At 41.4% G+C, this 22,350-nt stretch overlaps 2 protein-coding genes across 2 annotated transcripts in view; one reads left to right on the top strand and one right to left on the bottom strand.

The window, feature by feature from the left end:
* Nucleotides 1-493: 493 nt before the first annotated feature.
* On the top strand, nt 494-9,868 carry cngb3.1 (cyclic nucleotide gated channel subunit beta 3, tandem duplicate 1). The gene is made up of 18 exons (XM_085418319.1): nt 494-678; nt 975-1,130; nt 1,759-1,814; nt 3,232-3,383; nt 3,484-3,783; nt 3,866-4,074; nt 4,156-4,206; nt 5,329-5,415; nt 5,508-5,572; nt 5,646-5,768; nt 7,073-7,214; nt 7,302-7,461; nt 7,939-8,036; nt 8,227-8,310; nt 8,457-8,575; nt 8,808-8,960; nt 9,117-9,249; nt 9,359-9,868. Exons 1-18 carry the CDS (start codon nt 583-585, stop codon nt 9,377-9,379), a joined length of 2,205 nt encoding a protein of 734 aa, XP_085274445.1. The 5' UTR covers nt 494-582; the 3' UTR covers nt 9,380-9,868.
* A 476-nt stretch (nt 9,869-10,344) lies between these two features.
* nsmaf (neutral sphingomyelinase (N-SMase) activation associated factor) overlaps nt 10,345-22,350 on the bottom strand; it is a 15,798-nt gene continuing 3,792 nt past the window's right edge. The window contains exons 3-31 of the mRNA XM_085418317.1: nt 21,840-21,918; nt 21,479-21,540; nt 21,129-21,165; nt 20,205-20,255; nt 19,770-19,841; nt 19,620-19,667; nt 19,230-19,282; nt 18,927-19,056; nt 18,734-18,805; nt 18,526-18,634; nt 17,331-17,507; nt 17,130-17,209; nt 16,959-17,049; nt 16,494-16,557; nt 15,175-15,226; nt 14,964-15,084; nt 14,745-14,876; nt 14,616-14,658; nt 14,362-14,528; nt 13,810-13,921; nt 13,455-13,513; nt 13,202-13,269; nt 13,040-13,107; nt 12,830-12,953; nt 12,299-12,382; nt 11,938-12,088; nt 11,532-11,634; nt 11,337-11,446; nt 10,345-10,781 (exon numbers count right to left, since the gene is read on the bottom strand). Of these exons, the coding sequence (XP_085274443.1) occupies nt 10,687-10,781; nt 11,337-11,446; nt 11,532-11,634; nt 11,938-12,088; nt 12,299-12,382; nt 12,830-12,953; nt 13,040-13,107; nt 13,202-13,269; nt 13,455-13,513; nt 13,810-13,921; nt 14,362-14,528; nt 14,616-14,658; nt 14,745-14,876; nt 14,964-15,084; nt 15,175-15,226; nt 16,494-16,557; nt 16,959-17,049; nt 17,130-17,209; nt 17,331-17,507; nt 18,526-18,634; nt 18,734-18,805; nt 18,927-19,056; nt 19,230-19,282; nt 19,620-19,667; nt 19,770-19,841; nt 20,205-20,255; nt 21,129-21,165; nt 21,479-21,540; nt 21,840-21,918 (2,614 nt within the window). The 3' untranslated portion in view covers nt 10,345-10,686. The remainder of the gene's footprint in view (nt 10,782-11,336; nt 11,447-11,531; nt 11,635-11,937; nt 12,089-12,298; nt 12,383-12,829; nt 12,954-13,039; nt 13,108-13,201; nt 13,270-13,454; nt 13,514-13,809; nt 13,922-14,361; nt 14,529-14,615; nt 14,659-14,744; nt 14,877-14,963; nt 15,085-15,174; nt 15,227-16,493; nt 16,558-16,958; nt 17,050-17,129; nt 17,210-17,330; nt 17,508-18,525; nt 18,635-18,733; nt 18,806-18,926; nt 19,057-19,229; nt 19,283-19,619; nt 19,668-19,769; nt 19,842-20,204; nt 20,256-21,128; nt 21,166-21,478; nt 21,541-21,839; nt 21,919-22,350) is intronic.

A 22,350-nucleotide genomic window follows, 5' to 3' on the forward strand; every position in this document is an offset into this window, starting at 1 on the left:
GTCACATCCAGGCTAATCCTCACCTGCCAGTGACAGTACGAGGGCCGATTAATTCAGCTGCCTCTGTTTTTGTGAGCCCCACAGACTTAAAATAAACCAAGCATTACACCAGCTACTTTCATCGTAGCACCGATGGTTACTGCAGTGAATTTAATGTTATCCATGATACAGGATATTCAGAAACTGATTATACTCTTTTTACCTGCCGTCTCCTCCAGCTTACGTTGATCAGGTATAGGTTTTTATATAAATTCGCTAACATATTAAAAAAATAGCACTGGTGCTTTTTGGTAAAAGTCTTCTTTCTGGGCTGTGCTCACAACTCCAGGAGACCCATTATTTCTGCTGGCAGTGATTGTCGGCTCAGCTCGTTGAGCTGCTGTTGGCTCCTGGAGAAAGGGGAGTGCCTAGAGGGACTTACTGATTCCTAGAATTTTATTTGCTTCAGTCTGCTGTTCAGGTTTGAGGTAAAGACTCCACAACAAGCAGTACAGGTACTCTTTCAAAGACCTAACATCTAAAAAAAAAAAAAGAAGTTTGCAGAAGAAGCAGTGGAAAGGTCAGACTCTTTTCTGTCTGGCCATGTTCAGCAGGTTAAAGAAGCTGATCGGGGCTCCTGAGCCTCGTCCTGCCCAGGCTGCTGCCGCTCCGCCTTCTGCCCCGGCTCCACCGGCTACGGTAAGAGCTTAAATCTCCCTTTATTTTAATTTGACAAACACTGTGTTCATCCAGTGGACACACCATTCAAATTAAACATTAATCAGGTTCATTGGCTTCTCCAAGCTTGTCAGACTGAGTTGTATTAAAATACACAACAGGAGGTGAAAGCCTCTGAGGCAGCTTGACACTAATATGGACAGGAGCTGTCACTGGTTCTTCAAAACATAGGCTGGTGCTGCACAGGTTGATACTACACTGGCAGGCTAATCACTGCTATTTGTTCTCTTCCCTCTGCCTGTGTTTTAAATTTACAGCAAGAAACGCCGCCAGAAAAGAAAGAAGAAAAAGAAGATCAGCCCACGAAAGAGGAGGAAAAGAAAGAAGAAGAAAAGAAAGAGGAGGAAAAGAAAGAGGAGGAAAAGAAAAAGGAGGAGAAGAAAGAAGAAGAGCCAAAAACAGGTGAGATGCGTGTTTATCTGAGCTGAGTTCCACATTCAGTTACATTGTTATTAGGGTGATGGTCAAGTGGTTTGAAGGGAATGTTTTTTGGTCAGTATGTACCATCGTCCACAGATGTGAGAGGTGTTGGTTCGCTCTGTTATATGTCACACTCTCTGGCCTTGCTGTAGATTCACTAAATGTGTCTTTTAGTGGATTGTTAGACTGTCCATCTGCTCCCTGTTTCTCTGTGAATCACAGACAAAGGGATTGGTGTCATCTGGCTGATCCTGTATCACAAACAGTGAGCACTGTCTTGGGAAAGTTTAGGTTCCCACTGCTGTACTAAAGTAAGCAATAAGAAACAGCCTTCCTTCATGCTGTGGTGATCTTTTCCTCGTGTACCAGTGGTTTAAAATACGAACAGCATCCCTCAGGATATGTAAGAATAGAGGGCTGAATGTCAAATAAGCATGCGGTGCATGATGCTGCTCTGGTTGTTGAACTTTGCACTTGAATTGTTTTTTAAATATCTTTCTACAGTATAGAATCTGAAGGTTTTCAGTGGGGGTTCTGTAACAGTCATAGAAATGAAAAGCTAAAGAATGATGTTATATTTTTCTTCCAGCTCCTGCGCAGGCACCTGCTGCTCCCGCTCAGGCACCTGCTGCTCCCGCTCCCACTGCTGCTCCTGCCAATCCAGAGGACATTGAAGGGTAAGAATTCATCATGCTTGTACTCCTTTTTCGGCTTATTTAAGGGCATTAGCAATTATTACGTTATTAGTTTTGTAATTACAGCCATTTTTATACATAACCCTCCATCATTAGAATCACAAATGTAATTGGACAATTGACTGGCAAGCAGTTTCATGGCCAGATGAGCTCAGCTCCATTATTTCGTGACAAATTGAGCAGATCAAATATCTGGAGTTAATTAAGTGTTGAGCTTGTATTTGGTAGCTGAACCAGAATGATAGGAAGTGAAAAGTATGGAGAAAGAAAGAAGCAACTCATGTATGGCTAGCAGTGGAACTGGGCTGCTAGTGTTTATTTGCGATGAGGCTGCTGATAGAAGTAGCAGGATGAAGTGTTCAGAGCTATACTCTCTGCACAAATGGATGATGACCCACAGCACACTGCAAAAGACACCCAAGAGCTTCTCAAGGTAAAGAAATGAGCTATTCTTCAACTCCCAAGTGAGTCCCCTGATCTCAACCCAAGCATGCTTTTCAGTTCTTAAATACAAACCTGAATACAGAGAGAGACACAAACAAGCAACAGCTGCCGTAAAAGCAACTCAAGGGCAAAAACAAGGTATTTGACGACATCCAGACCAGTCTTAGAAACAAAACTATTTTAAAATTATGGTTAACTGATTACTTCTAAGCATCTGAAAATGGGAGACTATAGAAAAAATTTGCTGCAACTCCTAAACAGTTAGTGTAATACTTTTGTTAAACCCCCTGAATTACAGATGAAAGTAAATCAAACACATCCTGAGTGTTTTAAAGCTGGTTTCATTCTCCAAACACCCTCTAACATCATGTGCGTGTCTGTTAGTATTCACAGCAACCAGTTGCCTACATTTGAGGCATTTAGGGGCATCTGTAGAACAACCCAGTTTACGCTGTCCCTGTACGGGCACTGCACCAGGACACGTTAACTGTACTAAGAATAACTTGGCTCTCCTTTAGCTCTGCTGTTTTCATGAACTCTGAGCCGCTTGAGGACAAGAATAGTTACAGGTATATCTAACAGGTATCTAACAGTAAGGACTGATGACTCCACAAAGTCCCCACCCCCTCCCCAATGAGAGAGGTCTCTGGAGACCTTCAACACTTACTTTTCAAGATGTGATAACACTGTGACTTGCAGCATGTGACACATAAAGGAGGAAAGAAGATTAGGAGCTTATAGTGGTATTTGTGACTGAGATTGATCTGCCTGTGTTCTCATGCAAGCTGGAGTTGCTTCAATAGAATTTTAAGGGAATGTTGAGGAAATATATTAATGTCATAGAAATGTAACAAATGCCTGTTTAACAAGTGGAAAAGCAGCGCTGCTGTCGTCTCTCCCGGTGTCTACCTAAAGCTATGAGTTGCGTGTTTTATTCTAATTTATCTGTTTTTAGTGAAGAAGCGCCTCCTCCACCTGTTGTCTACTCCCGCTACACAGACGACACCATCCGATTTTTAGCCAAGAAGTTAAAAGAACGCACAGAGATACTCAAAGAGAAGGCCATAGACCCTTACGCCACATCTCCAGAAGTCACACCACCTGTCAGTAAGTGTGGTCAAAAACAAGCCAGCATGCTTAGAGAGAAAAACAACAACATGCAAACTAATGTCTTAAGTCATCGTATGCTTCTTTTTTTGCCTTTTAGCACCTATTCTGAGAAAGGATGACTACATCCGACTGAAGGAAGAGGAGCGCATAGCCAAGGAAGAAGCAGAAAAGAAGAAGGCGGAGGAAGCGGCCAAAAAGGCAGAAGAGAAGAAGAAAAAAGATGAGGAGAAAAGGTTGGAGGCCGAGAAGAAAGCCGAGGAGGAGAGACTGGCAGAGGAGGCCAAGAAGAAAGAAAGGATCCTCCCACAAATCAGCTGCTCCTGCTTTGACGTCCTCTTCCATCCAGTGGAGGAAAAGATGGATGTCATCTTGGGGACCACCATTGATCCTTTCACAGGTAAGCATCACACCTAAGCTCAATGAATTTTTTGTATTTGCCTTTAAATACTTGACAGACATTTCTGTCATTCTCTCTCCAGATCGTCGGTACATTTCCTGGTTGAGCTTCGTGGCATTGGCGTACAATTACAACGTCTGGTTTTGCTCCGCTAGGCTGGCTTTCCCTTACCACAGTGAAACTGCCAACCGCTACTGGATATTCCTCGACATTCTTAGCGACATTGTAAATATAATAGACATCATTGTTTGGCAGCCTCGCCTTCAGTTTGTCAAAGCTGGAGACATCATTGTAAGTCACAAACCACTCAGTCACATGTACCTGATAACATTTTAATAGTCTAATTGACTTTCGCACTTCTGTTGCTTGCAGAAAGACAGAGCTTTGACTAAGCTACATTATCGAAAATCACATCAATTTAAGGTGAGAACATGTGTCCAGTGGTGTAAAGTAACTAAATACATTTACTTAAGTACTCCAGTTAAGTACAGTTTTGTTCAACAACTGAAAAATAACACAATTAACATAATGTCAGGAATTGTGGTACTTGCTTATTTCAGCAAGATAAAGCCAAACTACACATATTCCAAATCCAAGACTCCATAAATGAGTGCCTTAATGTCCAAAACAACAAGCACTGGCACTGGCATGAAATGAGCATATATTAGAAATAAATAAATAAAATCCTATTTATTAAATGGTTTGAATTAAATTAAACACTTTATAACACTAAAGGCGACTAAAGATGTATTATTTGGTATTACGTTGTAATTAAATGTACCTACAAATATTGACAGGTAGGCACACTAGAACAAGAAAGTTAAAACTAAAGTGTTTGCAGGAAATAAAGAAATGATTGTAGTTTAAGTAAATATAAGTACTGCATAAGCAGTTTTAAGTTGTGTCCAATTTCATGGTAAGTTTTCAGAAAACGTTTTTTCTACATCATACAAACGCTGTAGTTTTTGGGGCGTGGGTCGTATTATAGAGTGGATTAATCTTACCTTTTTACATCTTTATTCAATATTCATTATGTTGCTGTGCACGATCGATGTTCTGTTTTTCACGTGTCCTTTTATCTTACTAATATATGTGTGATAAAGACTGTAAAGTGCTCTTGCAATGTAAGAATGGGAAATGTTGTTTGTTTTTCTGCAATATTACTAAGAAATTACATAATACATAAGAATAACTTACAGAATATTTTATGTCTCCTTTCCAGTAAAATACCTGAAGTCATGCAAAACTTTCTTAAAATGACTCACACAGTACTTACACTTACTTACAATCTAGTTATTTCATTGTTTTCTCTACTCTCTCTTTTTTGCAGACCGTATTATAAAGTGGTACAACATTAAATATATAGATTTGGATAGATGGATAGATGGTGACACTGCATTTGTTTTTTATCCACATTTTTGCAGTTAGAAGTTTGCATTGTTATATTTATATTTTTACTGAACCAGTTTTTATTCTTCTTTCATATCTGTGAGCTTTGCAGCAAAATCCAAAGTTTAACAAATGTTTGTATTCTGTTCCGTGTAGACTGATATAATCAGCATCCTCCCCTTCGACCTGCTCTGCCTGTACTTTGAATTCTCCTCGTTTTACCGACTGAACCGCTTCATCAGGGTAGGCAGGAGGATGCTAACTTCTTTTTATTGTACTTTTTTTCCATTACATTTTCTGATAAGTTCCTTTACTTTTCCCCCTGTGTGTTTTAGATTGGTTCCTTCTTTGAGTTCAGTGATCGACTTGAGAGTGTCATGGCCAAAGCTTACATCTGGAGGTGACTGCTCGTGAATCGCATGGTGTCACTGTTTTGTAGCTTTAGCGTCACCATTTCTGTCTTTCTGACACAGAGTTGCCCGCACCACAGGCTACCTGCTCTTCATGCTTCACCTCAACGCCTGTGCTTACTACGTCGCCTCAGTGCACCAGGGTCTTGCCACAACTACATGGGTGTATGGCGGGAATGGCACAGCGTATGTACACCAGTTTGGGACCTAAAGTTCTACACTGTACTCTGGAGTTCACCGTGGAACTGAAACATGTCATTTCAAAAGAAAATATTTCATTTTTCCTTTTAATGAAACAATTTAAAACTCAGAGAGAGATGTGTATAAATAATCTCAAACAACAAAAAGCAGAAAGCAGGGGTTCTCTATTTAAAGGAAAGCTTAACAAGGCCAAGTCAAGCTGTGTCTATGTAGCGATGTTGTGACACGGTGAAACAAAAGTTTCATCATTACCAAGAATATTATAACTTGGTGTTTCCAAAACCAAATCTATTTCATTATTTAATGACACATATGCACATGTTTTTTGCTTGCTGGTATGCAGTATGCAGATGAAGATGATTATTTACCGTGCTGCGTGTGCTTGGGGAGATCAGCAGCGCCCTCTGTTGTATCCTAACGTGCACAGCATGCTCCGTGATTTTTGTAAGAGTACCTCCTGAACAAAGACCAGCTCTGCTTTATCCTTTTTTTAAATATTAATTAAGAATTGTGTTTTGGCATTCATCTTAGCTGGGAGCTACAAATCTAAATAATGTCCATTAATTAACTGCAGATTGATTAAACTCTCTGATATTAATAATTATTTTCAGCGTTATGCAAATCAAATGCGGCGCTCCTGAGGACGTTTAACCATACTGATGCTGACAGAGTGACTTGCTCTTGACTTTTTGTTCACTGAGTGACGTCGGCTGACTTACACAGAGTCCTGACTGACATCGCTCACATTTGAATTCAGTTTAAAGAACTCGTATTGTTCTGTTTTAATACTCCTGTATTTAAAAATGTTTATATTTTATGTTCATCTGTGGTAACGCCGTTCTTTAACCCTTTCATGCATAGTGGTCACAACAGTGGACACAGCTATTCAAAGGCTGTTTTCTTGTATTGGTGTCAGTGTTGATGGTATACTTGCACATAAACATTGGACACTGATGTGTCACTACATACTCTGCCACCCACTGGTCAGCCAGTTGTCCACCTTAGTGGACACGTAAAAAACTACATGTTTAAAAAAAATGAAGTTCAAAAATCTTTTTTTCATACCTAAAGATGAATAAAAATACTTGTGAAAACAATCCTGATTGAAGTTGTTATAATTCATGCATGAAAGGGTTAAAGTTCTTGGCCTGTCTCTTAGGACCATGTTAGAGCTTTACACAGCATAAAGGCGTACCATGCTCCTGTTGATCCCAGTAAACTAAAAGATTTACGACATGCCGTCTGTAGCTGTGGATAACTCCTGTCTTCTCACTCCTGTCCCTGCACAGGTACCTGCGTTGCTACTACTTTGCAGTTCGCAGTCTGATCAACATCGGGGGTTTACCGGAACCTGTAACCACCTTTGAGATTTCCTTTCAGATGGCTAACTTCTTTATTGGTGTCTTTGTGTTCTCGAGTTTGATCGGACAGGTAGGAGGATATTCTTCAATGTTAATATTCCACCTGTTAATATCTATGACTTCTCTGTGACACTTTACATTTCTGCCTTTCTTTCAGATGAGAGATGTCATAGGAGCAGCTACAGCAGCTCAGACATACTTCCGGGCGTCAATGGACGGATGTGTTTCCTACATGAACACCTATACGATCCCCAAGCTAGTCCAGAACAGAGTCCGCACCTGGTACAACTACACCTGGGCAGCTCAGGGAATGCTGGGTGAGAAATGTATACCTCTCAGTTGTGTCCTCACCGGAAGAAGCTGATGAGTTTAAATGGGGAACAGGGAATATTCATCCACACAAATACATTTCTATATAAAAACAAACAAACAAAAGAAAACGAGTCGTGGCCACTGATCCTGGTTCTGCTGGAGATTTCTTCCTGTTAAAAGGAAGCTTTTACTTCCCACTGTCACCAAGGGCTTGCTCATAGGGTGTTTGATTGTTAAGAATTTTCTCTGTATTATTGTGAGGTTTTTACCTTACAATATAAAGCATCTTGAGACAGCAGCTGTTATGATTTGGTGCTATATAACAAAATGCAGCTGAAATGAATTGACGTTACAGCTGAGGTAATGAAAAAGACTCAGCCATTCCTTAAGGATTCAAGCATGACTAATAATGAGCCGCAAAAATGCACAGACTAAAAATCTGGAATGTGCTCACATGGAATCACACTGTCTGTCCTTCTCAGATGAGTCCGAGCTCCTGGACAAGATGCCTCTGGTGATGAGAATTGCCATTGCTGTGGACATCAACCTTGCCACATTCCAGAAGATTGCATTGTTCCAGGTGAGGCTGCTTAAGCTTCAGCGCTCTAGTACCATAGAAAGTGTATTAGAGAAAGGGCGTGTGAGTGGACGGATAATGAACTGTAGTGAAGTGTAATGAAGTTATGCTGGCTGCTTTCAGAGATGAGTAAAGCAAAGCAGAGCTTCTGTGAGTCAGTGAAAGTCAGTACTCACTACACTCTGTCCTTCAGGGCTGTGACCAGCAGATGTTAGTGGACATGTTACTGAGGCTCAAGTCAATCATTTATCTACCCGGAGACTTTGTTGTGAAGAAGGTTGGTGCATACATATGTGTATACATGTCTGTAGGTAACGACACGGCTACAAAGTAGCAAGCAACATATTTCTGAACTGTGCTGATCATCATGAAGCAACAAGGTGACCTGAGCTGAGTGTCACTGCGCTGATCTGTCCTCTGCAGGGTGACATCGGTAAAGAGATGTACATCATCAAAAGTGGAGCGGTGCAGGTGGTGGGAGGACCCGACAACAGCATTGTGTTTGTGACGCTGAAGGCCGGCTCCGTGTTTGGGGAAATCAGGCAAGTCTGCAGCATCAGGAAGGACAGCTGATGCTGTGAAACCTTTGTTACGATGATGTCACGTTAACTTTGGGTGGAGATAATCTAAGAAGAAAAAAAAAAAAATCCTAGCAGTTTTTATCACGTCTTTAATGCTGCTTTTGTGAAGTTGTGTACATTGCGCAGTGGTTGTGTTGCTTTACTTTGGCCATAGTAGTAGGCCATATTGTTTTGTCTGCTTATCCAACCACAGTTTACTGCAGTCTGCTAAAGATGGAGGAAACAGGCGCACAGCCAATGTAAAAGCTCACGGCTTCGCTAACCTTTTTGTGCTGGAGAAGAAAGACCTGTTTGATATCCTCGTCCACTACCCGGAGTCTGAGAAGGTGCTGGCCAGGAAGGGCAGGTGAGCCGCTTATTAGTGCTTCAGGAACCGTATTTTCATTCAAATTTAAAAGTATCATATACCCTCCAAACCTCCATCCAAATCATTACGTTAAATGAAATTTAAATATGCATCCTTTTAAGAAATATGTGGTGTTTTTTTTTTGTCACTGTGAAGGAAACTAGTCAAAGCCAAAGGAGCTGTACCTGCTAAAGGTAATGAGGAGAAGCAGAAAGGACTGGCTCTGTTTGGACCAAAGCCACCAACGCCCAAGCTACTCAGAGCTCTTGCAAATATGAAAAAACTCAAGGTAAACGTGATGTGGGGAAGCGTGTTCTGCTGTAGGCCGTTTAAAAGCACTGATGGCTAAAGTATTTGTGATGTTGGGTCCTGTCATCACTTTGTCTTCTTGTCCACAGAAAATGGAAGAGACGAAATAGGAAGTGGATGTGGAGTGTTATTGAGAGTGTCTTCTACTTTTCCATTGCTACCAAAAGACCCATAATGGAACCGGTCTACAGCGACCAGAAGAGCTGTTGTGATTCAGAGGTTTATGTGACCTGATACTCTTCAGTTCAAACGTCTGCTGGAAGCAGCAAAGTGCTATGATTGGAAAGCACTAATAATCTCCCCCATACTCTTTGCAGATTCATCAATATACACAGAACCGTCTGTAACAGGAGAGGACAACTGTTTGAAATTTGTGTCATGCAAATGATCGACTTTATATATTAAAAAAAGAAAAAGGCAAAAATTATCCTCAGTTTCATTATTAGGTGTTCAGGGTGATGCGGAGCTCTTCCATCCCTGACTGGAATTCTCTCTGTGCAAAGAGCACAACCTAGTGGCTGAGTGACCTTTAAACTGTTAACTGAGCTGCTGGACTTGTAGTCTATTTGAATTTTGACCAAGAGGTGTAACCAAGAGTATCAAATATCAATATAGAAATGGTTCTGTTTGTTACTGGGTAGTCTGGGTTTAGCCCCAGTGTTTGTTGGATGTCCAAACATCACTGACACTGTAAATAACCAAAATACCTCTGATATATTGATTAAAGTTGTCTTTCCTCTTGACATGAAATCCAAAAGCATGAGCATTTACTAAACTTTTACTTTTTTTTGTTGTGGAAATATTGCAAAATACAGGATGATCCGTAGGAGACGTTTTAGAGGCAACCATGATTTATTAATAAAACCTGAGCACCATAAATCTCTGACAGACACTGTAAATCCACTGCAAAATTAAAATTCATATAAAGCTACTGAAACATGATTGCTTATTTAAAAACAAGGTACAATCCATCCACCAACTACACCTGCTTTATCCTTTAGGGAGCTGTGGAGGGAGGTTAGGAAGAGATTAGCTACGTGATGTTTAACAGTTAATAAATTTAGGCAAAGTCCACATGTATGTATGTATGCATGTATAACAGGCTAAAAACTGAAGTGAAAAATCAGGCACGTACACTTCTGCTTCCGTCTCTCATGCACGAAACTGTAAGTAGACATTTTCTCCCAAGATGCAGACATCAATGAAAACTAAGACGACCGCGTGTGGCCTGTTGCTTGGTTTTGGATTAAAAACAGTTCAGAGCCAACTCCTCTGAGATGCTGCACATTTAGAGTATGTTTTCAGCATGTCTCAAGTCCTTTGTGAGTCTCTTTCAAAGGCAGTCAGCAGGATACTTGGCCTGTGTTGTCCAGGATATTGCACTGGGAGTCTTTATCTCCCCAACAGAGACGGAACTTTAACTCTGGAGCTTCCAGAAGATCATCTGTCGGTCCTCTCCACCTGTGATCACTGTGGTGCACAGCTCACTCATCCACATGGCTGTGACAGCACCTGTGTGTACATGGATTTATGTATAATATTCCTTAGCTTATATTGTTATTAATTGATACATTTATTATAACGCATGTACATTTTAAGGTTTTACTACATTAGTGGCACAAACATATTAGCCAAATTAGCATCCAGTGACATCTTCTGAATCAAATATTACAGATTTAGTGGAAATTAGTGAACTGTGTGTTTTTTATTCTGTGCAAGTTTCACAGAAATCTGACCAATACTTTAGAGACAGGGGTGTCAAACATAAGGCCCGGGGACCAGAATCGACCAGCAAAGGCTCCAATCTGGCCCACCATTTTCTGTTATTTACTAACAACTTTATGTTATGATTCAGGGTCATTCAGGACAATGAATTAGCAGAAGTTCCTGGTAAATTTGTCTATTCATTCCTGCCAATTCGTTCAACTGGCAGTAAATAAAACCACAAATGTAGCAGATTTTCTTTCCTTCTTGTTGCTGGTTTTACAGCCAATAAACAAAGCAGCATCAGAAGTTTGAAAACGGGGGTAAAAACTCCACCCAATGATTACTGAAGATGAGCTCTACCTGAGTGTGCAGGGATCCTCTTGGTAACTGTGTTGGTAAGAAGGTCCCACAGGAGGAGGTCACCAGACTGGCCCCCACACAGCACCCAGTTTCCATCCCAGCAGAAACACCTGCACACACAAACATGCTGCTAAATGCTTTGAACATAGCACAAAGAAACAAGTGAAATACAAAGTTCTGGATTGCTAGGAAAACCTCTGCTCCTCTTCAGCTTTCACAGAGGAGATCACCATTCCCGTCTGGACGTCGATAACCTTCATGCAGGAGTCGGCTCCAACGCTGAGAACGTGTCGGCTATCTGAGAATGCAAAAGTGGTATAATCACACACATGTCTTTGGATAATACATATGAGTCTGGGAGTTGTAATTTCTCAACAGAAATTCTTCCTGCTCAGCAGTAAAGGGTTGTTTGATTCACACAGAAGAATCAAGCAGCCAACAGCCGCTTCAAAGAAAGCTGAAGAAGTGCTCTCCACATGCACTTTAACTGTACTGAGACAAACATTAAGCTTAAGGGAATTATTTACTCAACGCTTCCACGAGCAGATCTGAATTTTATGTTTAACATTTTAGGTGATCAAAGTTCCACGTTCACACAAACCAGGACTGAAGTCCGTCTGGTGGATGGTCCCACTGTGGCAGTGGATCTGCTGCAGAGTCCTTTGGCTGCTGTGGTCCCAGATGGTGACGGCCCCATCTTTACATCCAGACACCAGCAAAGTCCCAGCTGGGTTCAGACTGACTGTGTTCACCTGAATTTGAATGTTAGAGAGCAAACATGTTTTTATTACGTATGTTTTTAACGCTGCTAAAATGTCTCAGTGTTTGACAAATATGAACATTTTATTTGTCAGAGTCTTTCCAACAATAACACATGCACACAGTGTTACTATGATGCATTTAAATCCACATGAAGTTTGTAAGATCTTGATGAAACCTGTGGCTGCGGTTTTGTCACTCACCCCAGCATCATGTTCCAACTCACCCAGCAAATTAAACTGGGATCTCTTGTGAGTGGAAAAGCTGTCAGAGTTGCATTCCCACACCTGTGAAGGTCACACAGAAAACAACGCTAAAGGTTCATCCTCTCTCTGACATGGAGTCCTTAGTCTTCCTCAGTCTGCTGGCACTGAAACAAGCCGGCTTCTTTTCAGAACGAGCACCCAGGTTTAGCTTCATGCAGCCTGACCAGGCCGGACTCTCAGCTGTCATCACAGCACGAGTGCGAGCTACGATGCAATAACAGTATTCTCATTCCTGTCCAGGGAAAGCTTTCAGGATATCATTTTACCGTTTGTGTGAGTCTGATGTGTCTACGATGTTGCCTCCTTATTTATTAGTAAAGGGACCTCGTGTGTTATTCATCATGTGATGTACTGTCCAATCTGGTCCATATGACAAATACTGCATAGCTCTCTCCCTTCAGTAAATTCATTAGTCCAGCACTGTAACATGTCCCATGTCTGAAAAGGGTTATAGAGACAATACTTTACCTTAACAGTGGAATCCCAGGATGCTGTGTAGAGTTTGTCCTCAAACCAGCACATTTTACTGACAGCGTCATCGTGACCCATCAGCGTATCCTGCCGCCTGCCATACGGGACGGAGTAGAAATACCTGAGAGAGAGGAGCGTGCAGGTCAGCGAGAAGCCGTCAAAACTCTCTGAAAACCACGTTAAATATAATGAATAAACAGTCCGTACACATTGTTGTCCCACGAAGAGCACACCACCGTTTTACTGTCCGCCAGTATCAAACACGATGACAAGGCCTGAAAAACAGTCGAGCGGTTTACTGTTTACAGAGAAATGGAACAGATTGCTAGAAGAGATCCGAGGAAGGAGATGCTGAACGGGCGAGCGTACCATGTTAGAGAACGACATGCTTCTCTGGAACTCCTTCAGCTCTTTGGAAAACATTTTAAGTGTCGAGTCTGTAATAAAGAGCGAGAGGGGTCAGCGTGAAACACGTCTCCACTGACAGAACGGAGCAAACCGTAATTCATCCTTCTCTTAATCCTTTTAGCTCAACAGCTTTTTAATTAAAGAGAAAACAAAATGAGTTTCCAAGTAGATCTGAGTCGTCTACATTTCTTCTCAGTCTAGACATTTTCCAAACCTTTAGATGTGGAGAAAACAGCCGATCCACCTCGAGACACAGCAATGCCTGTCACAGCTCTGCACATACAGCAGAAACAAAGTTACTTAAAAAACATAAATATACACGTATATTAAAAAAAAAAACACATGAAATGAAGAATTTGTTTAGAATAACACAGCAGTCTGTTATTGAAGGAAGTAGTCCTGAAACTAGTATTAAGTTTCTGAAGGGGTGTGGAGCTCCTGCAGCTGCCTGCTACCTGCTTTCTTTGAATTCACTTCCTCATTTTTGAGGCAGGGCTTTCACTTTTGCTGTATGTGGTTACATTTGTACTCTGCTGTAACTGCAGCCCACCGAGCAGCTCCTGACTCACTCTTTATGGATCTTGTGGCTGGAAACGGGCTTCAGACTTTCCATGTTTGCCCAGGCCAACCTCCTGCTCTCCTCGGTGAGATCTTCGAAAGACGAGTCCTCGCCCTGAGAGGCTGCAAAACAACACAGGGATCCGGCCTACATGTTAACTTATTATGGTTATGAAAAACATTTTATATATCAAAACACATTAAAATGCAGTTAATATAGCTGAAAGTGCATAAATGAAACTTTTTTTCTTCAGTAAAACCAGAAAAAAAAAACAAAAAAAAAAAAAAAACAAAAAAAAAAAACACAGGAGTAAATTAATAATTCATCGTTTTTGTGACTCTTTTTAATCTTGAGTTTGTGTTGATTGGCTTCACTCACTGAGACATGCACCATCCTCCCAGAGAGGAGTAGTGAAGCACATAACTGTGTGGGCTTTAGAAACACTGCTCAGCTCTCACAGCTGCCGTTGCATCGTGTTATTAGCTACTTAGGCCTGAACAATGAAAGAGAAAGCTCTGCAGCTGCAGGGCTCTCACACACTTCCCGTGCTGTGCGGTGTTACCTGGAGATAGGTCAGCGTCGGGTGAGTTGATGCTCGAGCTTCGCGTAATGTTCTGAAACCTCGGGGTGATCCTCTGAGGGTGAGGGCTGGTGAACAGCTGTTTGGGCGTCTGGCCAAACTCCAGGATCTGTGTCAGCATGGCGATTCTCTGATCGGTGTCCTCAATGCTTGCCAAACAGACAGAGGGGAAACGTTAGGCCAACGAGGCGGGATGAGCATTTGGAAATATTCTCGTTGGATTTTCTTTTCTGTACCTGTCACAGTCGATCCCGCCCTCATAGGTCAGTGGGTGAAACACTTAGAAAGGAAAACGATGAGATGAATATTAATCGTTGGCATGTTTTCGCGCCTCTTGTACTGAGAGTAGCTGTTGGTTATGTTACCGTTGTGAGCCGCCACAGCTTCACTGCCCCTCTGCTTGAAGCCAAACACCAAGTCAATCCACTCATGAAGGTGTTCGGACACATACTGACTCTCCAGGGCGGCTTTGTGCTTTTGAAGAAAATCACTGGACTCTGGAGGAAGAAACAGCAACCCTTACTTCCTCACGTGACTCCTAATATTACAGAGACACACAGACAGCCGGTCGACAGGAAGTTCACCTGTGGCCCACGGCGGAAGAACGACATCACCAACTAAACTTCCGTTCTGCCGTCTGCCCAAATCCAGACTCAGTCTGTTTTCCAGGAAGCTGGGGTCTGTCCCATAAAACTCTGGGATCAACTGCAAACATACGAGGAAAAGCAACATGTCAAGAAAGACATTCCTCGACAGAAACAGCATCAACACCAGATAATAGACGAATAGCTTTACCTCCTTGAAGTCAGTAGCTCCCTCCAAGCAGTTTTTCCACGTCTCACCTATGCTGTAAGAAACCACAACACGTCACCAAACACGTCTTCAAAGTGTGAAATACAACATTCACATCTTCACCAGAAAACACTGTACGTGTTCAAACTTGTTTCCACAGTATTCACAAACTGCAAACTCTGCTTGCATGCTGTTCCTGTACAACAGTGCATGTAAATGTGAGCATGAATGACTGTTTCTCTGTTTGCCCTGTGATAGGCTGGACACCTATCCAGGATCCATTCCTCCCACATGATTAAACTGGATCAGTGTGCACAGATAAATGTACATCTATGTGTCAAACTTCTTTGATTAGCACTATTTTAGTCAGAGTTAGGATGAGCTTAACTTCTCAGCTCTGTTTACATTTACCTGCTAGTATAAAGTAGCTTGTAGGTAAACCTGCACCAATGTCAGCTGGTAATTCTCAGTGTTGTTCTCACATGAAATAAATGTTTTGTACATCGTCCCTTAGAAATGCATAAATAATTATTAATGAGGAAAAAGTAATTGCCCCATAAATCTAATAACTGGTTACCACGTTTGGCAACAAGAACAGCAATCAAGCTTTTGTGACAACTGGCAACGAGTCTTTCACTGTGGAGGAACTTCGGTTTGCTCTTCTTTGCAGAATTGTTTTAATTCAGCCACATTTGAGGGTTTTTGAGCATGAAGGTCACGCTGAGCATCTCGATCAATGTGAGCCATTCAGAGGGGGACTTGTTGGTGTGTTTCAGATCATAACCCAAGTGCTCTTGAGCTTCGGAGCACAAACTGATGACTGGACATTCTCCTTCAGTTTCTGGTAGAGAGCTGAAGTCATGGTTACAGCAAATCACTGTACCACCACCGTGTCTGACTGTTGCCACGGTGTTGTCTTTATGAAATGCTGTGTTAGTTTTAGATCAGATGTAATGAGACTCAAACCTTTCAAAAAGAGTTAAGCTTTTGTCTTGGAGATAATCACAATGTTATTTTTCAAAAAACAAACAAAGAAACAAAAATAAACCCCTCTAAACCTGTGTCCTTGATCCAACACAGCTGATTTTAATGGCTAAACGACCTCCTCAACACGTTCTCCAGAAGGCCTGGTAATGAACTAATCATTTGATTCAGGTGTGTTGACCCAGGGTGAGATCTAAAACCTGCAGGGCACCGGCCCTCGAGGCCTGGAGTTTGACACCCTGATCTAAAACATGCAAGTATGACAAAGAAATCAGCCAGTGGGCAAATTTCTGTACTTTACCATTATAACGTTTAAAACAACGGGGGAAATAATTTACCTATTGAACATTCGGTCAGCGTGGTCATAGCGGCCATTCTGGAGACACAGCATGTGCTCTGGAGCTGCAGTTAGAGGACAGCAAATGAATTTAAAAGATCAGAAATCATTATATCATTACTGTTACTTCAAAAAGCATTAGCAAATATAATCAGGAGAACAGAATTATGTGTCACCAAAATGTCAGTGTGCAGTTTCTGAAGGCCGTGAGTCACAATGTGAGTCACAGTTACTGTGACAATTTTGCATTTGACTGATCTTTAAACTTCTGCTTGACTCGCACAAGCATCATCAAGATGAAGACTGAAAGTGTTGTGCTGTGCTTTTAACTGTAGTGTTATATTTGACTGTTGTGTCACCTAGGTGACCAGCAGGCTAAACCTCAGAGTTATAAAACATACAAAAATAACATCTGTTGGTTCCACACGTCCTGTAGATGATAAGTAATGTTAACTGTGTGACATACCAACTCTGACCAGGTAAAAAAGGACGTAGCCTGGAGATGAGTAATGGCTGCCGTACATGAAGCTAGGTTCGGGCATGCCTCTGTATCGAGCCTGTGAACAAGAGGAGAGCTCTGTGGTTAATAAGGAACTTGTCAGCAAAAACAAACAGTACGATCAGGCAGTCGTCTCACCAGGAGCCTGTCCAGTCGCTCTTTGTTCAGGGCTCCCACAGGTTTGCTCAAGTCTCTGAATGTGGCAGCATTTGTCATGTCTGAGAAACAAAGCGAAGTACCGACAGTGAGAAACTACAGCATCTTTACAAAGATGCAAGACCCAAAATCTCAGCCACCATCACTCTGACAGGAGAAAGCGGCAAAGGTCTGCGGACCCACCTAACCGCGGGCTGGTGTAGTCAGCGATGACCCATGGGAAGACGGGGTACTGCGAGAGGTCGTTGCAGCTGCGGTCAGCCAGGTTGTTGAGGTGGAGGAGATACTGGTAGTTGCTGAGATGACCACGCTGCCACTGCAACATGTAGCTCTCTGCTGTGTGCTCTATCGCGTGGTTTTCTAAGCGAGAAAGGCGAAAACAGCACAGGTATGTGGTTCCGTTAATCACCGAGAATGAAGCATCAGCGGCACTGCTTTATAAAGACAACAGCAGTTTTTACATATGTTGCTTCTGCGTCACACAGAAACCAGGTTTACTTGCAGCTTTGGACTATTTAGTGATCACTTGATGGCTGTAGCTGAGGGTTACCAGTGGCACACTGTTTGCTCCTAAATCCTTGAACATTTAGATCTCACTTATATCCAGTATTGTTTAAAGCCATGTCTGCGAGTGCACTGCTGCACACCTTCACGTGTAATCATGTGTAAACATTTTCTGCAGATGCTCTTCTCAACACGCAGCACAGACTGGAGCTATCTGTACGGGTCTGCATCTTTACTGCTGGTCGGTTAACTTTCATTCAATTTGTTCAATAAATCTCAACAAAACAAGCGAGTCGTGATTCTGATAATTTACTGACAGAACTGCTGCATGATCAACAAAGTATCACAAATGGAAGCAGCATGGTACACTGCTGTATTGAAGATTGTCCAAGACGGACACGTTGTTACTTCTGAAAAACTCCACTTGGTTTAGATTTATTGGGTTCACAATACGGACGAGAATTAATACGAGTTTAACAATTCTAAATCCTTATCCATTCTCATTGGCTCTGCTTTGAGAGTCACCCCCATCTCAGCGCAGCGTATCAAAGACATTTGTGCAAATTAATTGCATGTTGTGTGGTCAATTTTTTGTGCATGTATGAGTCCCGCACACCAACAAATCCGTATCCTAATGGGTACACATTCGATCTTTCTTAGGATTTAGGTATGAACACAAAACAAAAGAAGAAAAAGATCCTAAAGAGATTTTAAAGCAATTTGTTGTGTATTCTTGACAGAAACAGCTCAGGAGTACAGCACATGTGTGAAAACAGCAGCAAGAGGCCACAAATTCAGGCTTTTAGAGCAAAATATATTTTAAAGAAGTGATAAAATAAATCAGACATTTATTAATAGGCTTGTATCGTCTCACCCAGGAAAGTTGCGATGTAGTAGTAGACTTCATCTCTGTCGGTCGTGCTGTAAAACTTCAGGTATATGTCTGAACAGAAGTCATTCTCAGAACAGAATACCTCCAGACCCTGAGCAGGGAGACCGAACACATGAACCCATGAGATCATCCAAATAAACTGCAGTAAAGAAAGATACTAAAGCTACCTTTAGTAGCACTTGCGACTCACCAGGGGTCTAAGACCAAGCCGTCTTTTGTAGATTCTCCTGACGTTGTGCAGCTTTATCTGAATCACATTTTCCTGAAGGGAGAGGACGTGCACACCAATTACAATTCATTTGTTTGGGAAACATTACTGGTGTTCAGCATCTGAACAAACAGCCACACCAACACCATTCCCACTGCCTGCTTTGTCATCTCACCGGATAGCCATTGAGAGGCTGGAAGTAGAGGTTTTTATCTGTTACGCAGACATGGCCTGGATTGCACACCAGAGGCATGACCATCTCCACTGCACACTCCATGTGAGGGTTTTCAGCAACACTCTGAAAGCTTCACAGCACATTAAAACCACAGTCCTGTCTGGCTGCACGCTCTAGTACATCTAAACCTTATTTAATAATCACTATATTAAGTTTAAGTCACGCATAACACAAACCCAATGAGGCTTAAAAATAAAGTTAGGAAAAAGCATATAAAGACTCATCTGATTGACATCTACATACCAGTTTTTGTCAAACGATGACCTCGCCATTCGGGATTGTAGATTGGCAGCAATCTAGAAATAAAGGAAATGTGGGTTTGGTCTTTGGTTACGCAATGGTTACTTACAATTTTAAACTAATTAAAGGTCATAAAGAGGAAGGAGTAAGAGGGGACAAATACAGGAAGTGCAACAGACTTTCACTGTTTCATTGCATTTGTTTTTCATCGTTTCCTCATCTTCAGGGTTTTGAGGAATGGTCTACAAATGGGAGATTGACCACACTGTTGTGGCATGAAGCCACTACAAATTGGACCTTTATTTAGATTTTATGATGTGGATTTTTGTCAGTGTGTGAAGTGGGGCATTGCTTTCGAGGCTTACTGTGGACTGAGAGTAATGATCGACTTACCATTGCAGTCTGGTCTCCAAGTTTTTCCAGACAGGAGGCCCTGTGGAGCTGCAAAATTTAACAGATTTTAAAGGGAATGAAAGCAGCTCACACCGCGCACGTGACACAAAACTCCCCCCCACAGTATTTTGTTTTGTACCAGCGACATACCTGAAGTAACGTCTGGACAACATCCTCTGTTTTACTGCAGAATTCTAACTGAAAGGTCAGCGTCTTTTCTTCCTGTGATCAGACAAGTTTATTCAAAAACAAAAGAAAGTTTCTTGTGAATAAAATGACACACTGGTTTTATGATCTTGTCCTAAAAATGTACTTCAGTGTTTTTAGACAATCATTCCAGAATTTTACACTGGTCATTATATAGCATAGTGTTCAAATGGATCCAACAAATGCACATGAGTCCAGAGGCTGTGATCTTTGGGCTCTGACTCATCGTAAGAAAGTTTTACCTTCCGTTTTCACCCTTTCATAATAAAAGAAAAAGCCAGCAGCAGTTATTGTGAGACAGTGACATTCCAGATTTTAAGCACAAACAAGTCTCTGAATACACAACAGAAGACACTCATGCTGAGCTGACTCACCCACCCTTTCATTTCTGTAAGGCGCAATAACGTTGCTTTCTTTGATGTATATCACCTGAAAACGAAAGAGTGGATTTACTTAGGCTACGTTCACACTGCAGGTCTTGAAGCGCAATTCCGATTTTTTGATCAAATCCGTTTTTGTCGTCTGCTTGTTCACACTACAAATAAAATATGACCGCAAACGTGCTCTAGTGTGAACGCTCAAAGCGGCCCGCATGCGCAAAAGAAGACGTCACACACAACGCGCTCTGTTTAGACCCAGAGCAAACAGTATTGTTTGAATGACGGCCCTTAATATAAAGACTTCGGACTTTACGTTTCCCAATTTTTGCTTGAAGTTATTTTATATTTACATAATAATGTAGATAACCTAATAATGATCCTTATTGCTGTTTTAGAGAGGAGCGGTGCTTCAAAGGATAGTTGCAGATTTCTGTCAGAATCTGCAGATTATACAGTACAAATAAAATGTTCACGCTGTCTTCCCAACAGTTTGACTAACATCTACACTGGATGGCCAGGAAGCGTTCGCGATGTCTTCGCCGGCACTGATAATTGGCGTCTGTCTTGTGTCAGTGACGTAAAAGACGGATTTAACGCGACATGACCATTCAAACAGCAGTCGCTTCTAAAACATCGGATATATATCGGATTCAGAACCACATAGGAAAGTGACCCAGATCGGATTTGTGCCGTTCACACTGGCATACCATGTTCGGATATGGGTCGCATAGGGTCAAACAAAAACGGATTTGATGCGCTTTCGCCTGCAGTGTGAACGTAGCCTTAGACAAAAAAGACAGGATGAAAGTAAAGAGGATCAACCTGAACAATCAAATACCATATATTACAGAGAAAAAGCTGCGAGGGCTGGTGCCTCTCTGAAGAACAATATGTTTACAAAAGTAATAACTCCATAACTCACCTGCTTGGAGAGAATAGATATGGCTGATGGTCCGGGTCTGTGAGCACATGCACAAATCAGATAGTAAATAATAAGAATTATGACATCAAAACTAGAATTACTTTTAAGATTAATAAAACAGAATAATCACCATTAGCATGTGCCGCATCCAAAGTAGTAGTGCACACGTTTTTATTTTTCAAAAAAAAAATCACATGAAGCCCAATCATTTGCAGATGCTACTTACAAAACTGCTTTTCAAGTACAGCTGGGCTACATTTGCACTCCAAGTAAACAAACCGGTTTGTCAAACTGAGTAAAGATGAGCATGTGACTTGCACATGCAACGCCAAAGATATTACTGTGCTCACTTGTTAAAAGAGTTCTTCTCTTCCTCCACAAACTCAATCTTCTTGCAATCTCGCAGAGGAATCTGAAAGCAGAGTGAGCAGTTATGATTAAAGACGTGGTGGCGCAACTACAAAATCAATGATTCATAGATTTTGTACACAAAAAACAAACAATGTACAATACAAGGCTGTCTCCATTATATCCAGCCTGCCTACATAATGGTAACTGTATCTCCCAGCAAAGATAAGACAGGCCTGTGACACCAATGTATATTTTTTAATGTTAAAATTCACAATTTTAAATTTAGCTAGCAGCATTACCACAATGTTTATTGGTTGTAGTTTTATTTTTGTTTTTTTAAAGAATGTTATAAAAACAAACCTTTATAATTGGTTCTGCAAGCTCCTCTGGATCAAATATGATCGATTTGGAACAAATCTTGAATGAACCTCTGATTTTTCTGGAAAGAAAAAAGCTGATGTTAGCTTGTTAAGTAATAGCTAGCCCCACCCCCCAAAAAACAAACAAACAAAACAACACACAAAAACCTGGCAAAACAAACAAGAGTAAATATTTTGCACAAAAAAGTCAATAGACATTTATAAAACTAAAAAAAAAAAAAAATCTTGAAATGTTAGGAGAAATATGCTAATTACAGGCTAGCAACCTCTATCAATTTTCCTTCCCAGGTTTTTCCCCCCCCCAATCGGCCGTGTTTCGGGGGGGGGGGGGACAAAACCGGAAATGAATTCAAACAACAGATTACTTTTTCTTTGAATTGATGGGTCTCAAGGCTAATGTTACAGAGCAGAGCTACAGTGTAAAGTCATCCCACATGGCAATAAACGTTTAGCCTAAACAACAGAATTTGACTCACATCCAGCCTAGAGCC

This window comes from Rhamphochromis longiceps, linkage group LG9, assembly GCF_057381845.1.
Source record: "Rhamphochromis longiceps isolate RC_006_pf linkage group LG9, R_longiceps_female_GT1.1, whole genome shotgun sequence".
In the NCBI taxonomy this organism is placed as follows: Eukaryota; Metazoa; Chordata; class Actinopteri; order Cichliformes; family Cichlidae; genus Rhamphochromis; species Rhamphochromis longiceps.

Bases quoted from the DNA above. Each gene is read 5' to 3' on its own strand.
- cngb3.1 (XM_085418319.1), top strand. From the start codon at position 583: ATGTTCAGCAGGTTAAAGAAGCTGATCGGGGCTCCTGAGCCTCGTCCT. The intron at 1,815-3,231 runs GTAAGAATTCAT...ATCTGTTTTTAG, and splicing joins AATCCAGAGGACATTGAAGG to TGAAGAAGCGCCTCCTCCAC. The intron at 8,961-9,116 runs GTGAGCCGCTTA...GTCACTGTGAAG, and splicing joins GTGCTGGCCAGGAAGGGCAG to GAAACTAGTCAAAGCCAAAG.